Source organism: Anguilla anguilla, chromosome 3 (genome assembly GCF_013347855.1).
Source record: "Anguilla anguilla isolate fAngAng1 chromosome 3, fAngAng1.pri, whole genome shotgun sequence".
Lineage (NCBI taxonomy): Eukaryota > Metazoa > Chordata > Actinopteri > Anguilliformes > Anguillidae > Anguilla > Anguilla anguilla.
In genome coordinates this window covers 38,478,040-38,486,169 of record NC_049203.1, presented here as the reverse complement: position 1 = coordinate 38,486,169, position 8,130 = coordinate 38,478,040, and the positions used below count along the sequence as shown (strand labels likewise).

Sequence of the window (8,130 nt, the reverse complement as noted above, 5' to 3'; positions counted from 1 at the left end):
TCTTGTACGCACTAGTACCAGGGTTGCCTTCCACTAATCTATAAACCAGATTAAATTCAAACTGCACCAGTTAGCCTACTCAGCCTGCAGTTTAGATCATGAAATAAATTATACCACATCTCCTTTTCCAATGGAAAAGAGGATCAGAAAATATAATATTTTTGCACAAACCTCTTGCATTAATACCCTGGGAAACAATCCTACTATGTACGTTCCAGGCTCTAGTGAGGGTCCACGGTATTAAATAATTCACTATAAATCTATATTTTATGCTCAGGGTGGCATTTCCCCACTAATAAGCATTGAGGTATCACAGTAAATTAATCTATTGAACAATATTGGCTACAGTTACTGCATTGGTTAAGAATTAAACCAGATGTAGATATTAAGACAGCTGCAGTGTCTATTTGATTTGATTCAGATGTAATTGCACAGCTTGCTTTTGATTATTAACAATCTGGAATATATTACTATCCTAGTTCTAGTGGTGAACACTAAACTGCATAGGTTTTTTTTTTTTTTTCAGTTTAGTGGATATGTGTGTCAAATGTAATTTTACGGCTGTAGCTTTACGTGTGAAGTGAGGCGACCTGTGGCTATATCCACTGTTCACTCATGCACAGATCATTTAGATGCTTTGTGAAGCGGATGGAAAAACATCACTGTTCACTAGGGAACTGTCACCATCGTTTGTGGTTGTTCCTTGCTCAGAGAACGAGTTACTACTAGCTCACAATGATTGCGATTGAAAGACATACATTAATATATAAATAACATAGCTGATAATTTTGCAAGAGCTCGACTACACGAAACGAAACAATAAGCATCTTGTTCTAAGGGGTATGATCAAAAACGGGGAGAAAGTAGGGGAAAGGTCAGTATGAATAAATCCTGTGTAACTGTACCAGATCAACGGCTCATCAAACGGAAACAGACTGTCTCATCTAGTTTATAATGTGATGAACATAATGTTGCTTGCACGTAGCCTACGTCTTTTACTCAGTTAGCGCCTTCACCATCGTCTAATACTTGTGTGAAACGCTGGCAACGAGGTGATTCCTTGGGCGGACTATAATCCCTGCCCAGCAGAACTACTGACCCTTCTGAGGAGATGCGAAGAAGGGGAGATCAACTCTACAATGTCTGACAGCGGTTTTATTCTGAGGGACACAGAAATTAGCCTTAAACGCGGCGTCGATCAGCACGCGCAAAGCGTTACGCTTCAGGTACAGTAAAACGACCATCAGTGGTTGTTTTTCTTTTACGTGTAAAAAAAAAAAAAACATTCAGAATGTTGAATACTTAGTCCATTTTGGTGTAATTAATACATATAATATGTATCTATATTATTTATTTTCAGACCGAGCTCAGTGAAAGGAAGTCATTGATTTCCCCGCAAAATGAACTCGGTGAAGGTGGGACAAGTTCCATGCCGGCAGCCTCCTTTAATTTCATCAATTCTATAATCGGATCTGGTATAATAGGTAGGCATTCGCAGCAGCCAAGGAACAATATTGTTGTAGGAATTCAAAAGTTTTATCAAATATCAACGACCGTAATTATTTACTGTCAGTATTTCAAGTGTTAAAGTGCGCGTTGGGAAAATCACCCGGTGATCATGTGATTTGCTACATAAACCAAACATTGGTTAAAATGGCTATCTGAATAATGTGCTTAATTCTGACCCTTAAACACGACAGCTTTCACTTGAGTTAAGTTCAATACAAACCGATTTAACAGTTTATCTTAAGTTATTATAGACTGTAGCCTATTGTTTCTTGTAACAGTGAATCAAAGGATTACATTTCGTGAATAGCTAGGCGACCATGACAGCCTGTTCAAATGGTTCGTCAAAGGTTCACCAAGGGACATCGGAAATAGGCTAGTCCGTTTCTTTACTATAATGGTAAAATATATTTAGTTTACAGTGGGCATTTTAACATTAAGTTGTGCATTAAAATGGCTAAATATTTTAAATAACTTCCCTGCAGGTCTCCCTTACTCAATGAACCAAGCAGGCTTACCTCTTGGGATGCTGCTGATGATCCTGGTTGCTTGTATTACAGGTATGTCAGTAAGATGTAGAGTAATATCAGTGAAACTATATATTTAACATGTAGATCAGACCTGAACACAGTTACTTTTATAAACTGTTGAACGAGCCACAGAAACCTAATAAATTTATATGAGCCATGTTATAACACACTCTTTGATATGTCTCTTTATTATAGACTACTCAATCATTCTTCTGATTAAAGGAGGACAACTCTCAGGTACCAGGAGTTATCAGGCATTAGTACAAAGCACCTTTGGCTTTACCGGATACTTGATTCTTTCCGTACTGCAATTTGTATACCCCTTTATCGGTAAGTGCATGTTAAATCAACATCAGGTTACTTGATTCAGCTGTTCGAAATGCACAGTACTAATCCTCAGCCTCACATCATTTGAGATAGGGACTAGCACAATATGCAACAGGATCCCCATATATGACATGCACCTAGACCTGCACGTCAAACTAAGATGGGGGTGATCTGGCTTTCAGTAGCGGCTTCAAGACCCTGTGCACTCTTTATAAAGCGCTCCTTTTAAAATGTTCATTTTAATAAGAACACTCAAAGAGTTGTCTCTTTAGCTGCCTGAGAGGCTAGCACCAAGGATTTGACACAAGCTGATGTTTTGATGGAAGCTGTTGGAAGATAAGAAGGGGAGTGACACGACTGAGGTTGTTATTCATACGAGCAGCAGCATTCTGGAAGAGCAGTGAAGGCCTGATGGCAGAAGCAGGCGTGTCAGTGAGGAGGGAGTAGCAGTCCAGCCTGTAAATGACCAGTCCTTGGACTAAGGGAGTATGTGTTGAGAAAGGGTTGGAGTCTCTGGGTGTTGTACAGAAAGAATCTGCATACTTGACAAACTGCTATGATGTTCTTTTAGAGTGACAGTTTGGGCTAAAACATTGGCCAGTTAGCTTTGCTATTTTATTTCATTTAGTTTTTTTATTTCTAACAATTAAAATTATTTTTAGTGCCCAGGGTCGGTAATATTGACATCTAATTAGCAAATTATTGAGGCATGGTAATATAAGGTTTGAACCAAGTCAATGTTTTTAAACAGATGGACATTCTCAGTTACCAAACAAATGTCTTACTTGTCATAAAATCATTAGATTACCCGTGGACATTTAACTTACTAACATCTGAATATTATACAATTTCCAATTAAGGGAACATAATATCATGATATTAGGGAGTCTCCAGCCAGACAGCTAGACATTGGAGCACTGGTCAAGCACTCCATGGTCTATAATCACATCCAGATGGTGCCAGTGGCAACTGGAAGCAGGTATCACATGGTTTGATAGCATTACCCAGGGAGGGAGGGTTTCGGTTGGCAGTGAATGCTCTGCCTCAGCAGCCACTCCTCTGGTCGGTTGATTGCCTGCGCTGTAGCTGCTCCAGCTGAATTGGTGGTCCAGGCCTCTGGCTCCTTCATAGCACTGCTTAATGTAGCACAGTGTGCGCCTTCCCAAACTGACTGAAGACAATTCAGCAATGGGACAGTAAATTGTAAAAATAAAAGATAAATAAAAAAAACCTGCCAGACAAGGTTATAATAAAGTGATCACTGCAATCTAGCAAAGGCACATTTAGGACAGAAGTCAGTTTTTTTTTGACTGTGTGTTCATTTTTTCAAATTTAGGCCTGTCTCATCACTTCAATGTCAGGAGGGTGCACACTAGGTCACATGTGCTTTGGAATGTGTGCAGTCTTATCTTCTTTTCACTCAGTCTACCAGCTAAGCACAGTTACAACAACTTAACTATCTGGGGCATAGCTAGATATGCTTGTACTATGTCTTGGGGAACTTATTAAAATCCATTTCTACTGTGTTTACTGTCCTAATATGTATAACCCTGCTTGAACTTTCTCTATCACATGCTAGAAATGTGCTTTCAAATGAGTGTGATAATTGTGCCTATAGCTCATTCTTCTAAAAAGCTACCAGGCTAAAATTTAAAATAACCGATGTTAAAACGCTGTTAAATCCATTTTCATATGAAGGTGGCTGGAGAGTAATTTGATGTGCGCTTTGTATCACAAAGACTTGCAGATACTGAATCCTTATCCTTAATACATCTCTATATTACTCTTCCATCAGCTATGGTCAGCTATAACATCATTACTGGTGACACACTTACCAAAGTCTTTCAAAGAATACCTGGAGGTATGTGGCTCTTTAACAATGTCATAAATTCAATGGAATAAAATGAATGTATTCTAAGAATAGTGTGCACACGTGCCCCCTCTACTGGAATGTGAAAGTACCTACTCATTCCTGGTCAGGGTTAAGGGGGGGTGGGAGGATGCTGGAGCCTATTGTGAGAGGCAGGAATACACTCTGGACACTTTTCCAATCTATCGCAGGGCACAGACACCGTTCACTCACACACTTGTACCTATGGGCAATTTAGTGACTCCAGTTAGCCTACCTGGCTATCTTTAGGAAGAAACCGGAGCTCCCGGAGGAACCCCATGCGGACACGGGGAGAACTTTCAAACACAGAAAGGATCCAACCCAGGCCGGGATTCAAACCGAGGACCTTCTTGCTGTGAGGCGACAGTTCTGCTCACTGCGCCACCCTTTAAAACTATATGCGGTGCCAAATTAGACCCAGTCCAATCACCATAGGGGCCAGTTCAGACTTGAGACACGTGCATGCAAAGTCAGCATGGCAGTTTAATTAAATTTAATTGAGTTGGGAGCTTAAACGGTACATAAGTGAAGGGGAGCTTGTTGTTGCAGCTAAATTAGTACTTGGGGGCTGCCGTACTTACAGTAAGGCAAAAAGTTTTGTTATTCCAATGGGTACTGAAATCTGTAATGCTCTTCACCATTTTGTTTGCAGTTGGGCCCGATCACATGCTTGCGGAGCGACACTTTGTCATCCTCGTGACCACCGTTGTTTTCACCCTTCCTCTGTCTCTCCATCGGGACATATCCAAGCTGGGAAAGGTAACATCCGGAACGTTCATTTGACACTGCAGCGGAGTTCTGCGGGTTTTGTGTGACGTTGAAGTGAGCCTGTGTGTGCTGGCAGGTGTCCCTGCTCTCCATGGTGTTGACCCTTGTCGTTCTTGTCACGGTCGTCATTAGAGCAGCCACACTCGGACCGCAGATGTACGTACCATCTGCGCTCACCCTGTGTCATTTCACCATGCATTCTATCTCTGTATACAGTACCTGTTTCTGGGTACTGCTGAAATATTGGATTTACCTAGCAGAGGATCATTCATTAATTCATTCATTCATTCACCCATTCACTCATTCATTCCATTCATTCATTGTTTTATGTTTGGTAACTGGATTCTGCTTATTTTATTTTCAATAACTAAAATATAATTGAGCTTCTTGTAATGTAATATTTGAGAAATCATTAAAGATTTTAGAATCATTTTGGAGAGCCAAGATGCTCAAAGTTTGAGAGAAATCCTTGAGGAATCATTCAGACATGCAGTTAACTTTTTGATGATGTCAGAAACATTCCTTGGTAACACCCGTGACTCCTGTGTGCCCCAGACCTCCTACAGAGAATGCGTGGTCGTTTGCCCATTGGAATGCGATTCAGGCTGTTGGTGTCATGTCTTTTGGTGAGTTGTGCTAATTGGCGTACACGCAACCCATCAGCGCATTGTACTCCAGAACCTTGGCGTCGGCTCTTCCGATTACATCATCTGGCAGAGCAGCGGCCACCGGCTGTGGGCGTCTTTCAGAGACCCGTCAGAGAGCGTAGCCGAGAGATGACGACCGCGTAACGGAAATGGCACGCGCCGATTGCATCATGTGGGGGGAATTTTCCCCTTTGTGTCTTGCAGCCTTCATCTGTCACCACAACAGCTTCATGATCTACGGCTCGCTGGAGGAGCCCACCCTGAGGAACTGGTCGCGCGTCACTCACGTGTCCGTCAGCTCCGCCGTGCTGGTCAGCCTGCTGTTCGCTGCTGCGGGCTACGCCACCTTCACGGGGTACACGCAAGGTAAACTTTGCTAGCGGGCTACACCACCTTCACGGGGTACACGCAAGGTAAACTTTGCTAGCGGGCTACGCCACCTTCACGGGGTACACGCAAGGTAAACTCTGCTAGCGGGCTACACCACCTTCACAGGGTACACGCAAGGTAAACTCTGCTACCGGGCTACGCCACCTTCATGGGGTACACACAAGGTAATCTCTGCTACCGGGCTATGCGACCTTCACGGGGTACACACAAGGTAAACTCTGCTAGCGGGCTACGCCACCTTCACAGGGTACACGCAAGGTAAACTCTGCTACCGGGCTACACCACCTTCACAGGGCACACGCAAGGTAAACTCTGCTACCGGGCTACACCACCTTCACGGGGTACACACAAGGTAAACTCTGCTACCGGGCTACGCCACCTTCACGGGGTACACGCAAGGTAAACTCTGTAAATAGCCTTTTTCTCCAAGTAGTATCCTGTGTTGAGTGATCAGTTGTTCTTTCGTGTCTTAGGCGATATATTTGAGAACTACTGCAGGAATGATGACCTGGCTACGTTAGGTCGCTTCTGCTATGGGATCAGCGTAATTACCACTTTTCCCCTGGAATGCTTCGTGACGCGGGAGGTAAGATGTCACTTTCTCTCCCTTTGTATTGGAAGGTGAAGGTTATATCCCACCCTAACCATGAGACCTTACTTTCAGAAATCTGCCATTTGTGCGGTTTCAGTCTGCCTCACAGTCTGATTTTCAGGACTAGGACATAGTGTCACGGCTTTACGCAACAGATAGCTCTTTCACAAGCTCTTCCTCTTTGGTTGTCCATGGAGATTATGATTGGATTGCACGCTCGTCTCCAGCGGCGGGTCCACGAGTCATTGACGAGCCTGACCCGCAGCTAAAGGGCGGGGTCACAGGTCACGATGCCGCTGACTGTGCCTGTGTCTGCCGACGGCTGATTGGACGAAGAGAAAAGTAAAGCGAAATCAACCAAACGGAGAGCCAGATTGACTCAAAGAAAGTGTAGAAAAATGGGATTGCGAGCAGTACGTTTGCGGCTCGGTCCGTTCTGTCTGACAGCAGCGCGTCATGTGCTTCTGTTCTAACACACAGGTGACGTCAAATTTATTTTTCAACGGAACGCTCGGCACCGCCGCCCACTGTGCTGTGACTGTCGTGATTGTAGCTCTGGCCACGGCGATCTCCCTGGCCTCCAACTGCCTCAGCACTGTTTTGGAATTAAATGTGAGTTAGAGCACTTTTTTGAATAAATCACCTGGCAAAAGTAACTTGTGACCTTAAATCAGAAACATGCCTCAGACATCCACTTATCTTCACCTTCTCTATTAGCCAAAATGAATCCTCTGCCTAGAAACTTACCATAGCAACTGTATATTATATGACTGTAATTATGATTGTAACTGATTGCCAAACAAGATAGCTATGTCACTCACTAGTATACATTTTAAATTAATTTTTTTCCAGTTGATATGTTTGTAATATGTGTAGACTGGTGGACTGTGCAGATACTTTGTGATTGGTGGAGCTTCGTCTGTACTCTGCAAGAATCCGGATGATTCCGCCTCCTGTCTGTTACAGGGCGCCCTCAGCGCGACGCCACTGATCTTCATCATCCCATCAGCGTGCCACCTCAGGCTTTCGACCGGACGCTGGCTCCAGTGGGAGAACCTGATCTCCTGCCTCATCCTCCTGTCGGGCGTGTTCGTTATGATCGTGGGCGTGACCATGACCGCCCTGTACCCCCAGGACTGCTCCCACGGGACGGAGATGTTCTACTGCTCATCCTCCAACCTCTCGGTGGCCCGCACAACCTCCTCCGCCAATCCCAACCAGTCCCAGAATCTGTCCCAGGATGCTTCTCAATTCACTTGATTTTTACCATTTTATTTTACCTTTCCTGCTGTAGCTTTACCTGTTGTCATGTGTCGCGTATTCCCTGTTTTTAATTCTTTGCCGGTCCAATGCTTTTTAAAGTGATTTCATAAATGCAGGAAATGCAGTGTGTTTTTGTTGTCACTCTTGCCATAAATCCGACCATTTCTTCAACCCTGTTTTATCTTCTTTTAAGTTCCTCTTTTCTTGCTTTAGGAG

General features: G+C 43.6%; 1 protein-coding gene across 3 annotated transcripts; it reads left to right on the top strand.

The window, feature by feature from the left end:
• The first annotated feature begins 647 nt into the window (after positions 1-647).
• slc38a11 (solute carrier family 38 member 11) lies at positions 648-8,085 on the top strand. Of its 3 annotated transcripts, XM_035408224.1 has the most exons (13): positions 648-874; positions 1,090-1,226; positions 1,361-1,484; positions 1,992-2,066; positions 2,232-2,366; positions 4,159-4,224; positions 4,907-5,013; positions 5,099-5,178; positions 5,578-5,648; positions 5,874-6,035; positions 6,533-6,645; positions 7,132-7,263; positions 7,618-8,085. In XM_035408224.1, exons 2-13 carry the CDS (start codon positions 1,140-1,142, stop codon positions 7,909-7,911), a joined length of 1,446 nt encoding a protein of 481 aa, XP_035264115.1. In that variant the 5' UTR covers positions 648-874; positions 1,090-1,139; the 3' UTR covers positions 7,912-8,085. The 3 variants fall into 3 exon arrangements, with proteins under 3 accessions (XP_035264115.1, XP_035264116.1, XP_035264117.1); XM_035408226.1 differs by lacking the exons at positions 648-874; positions 1,090-1,226; positions 1,361-1,484; positions 1,992-2,066 and adding an exon at positions 3,224-3,342 and having other exon boundaries at positions 2,346-2,366; XM_035408225.1 differs by lacking the exons at positions 648-874; positions 1,090-1,226; positions 1,361-1,484; positions 1,992-2,066 and having other exon boundaries at positions 2,232-3,342.
• Positions 8,086-8,130: the final 45 nt, after the last annotated feature.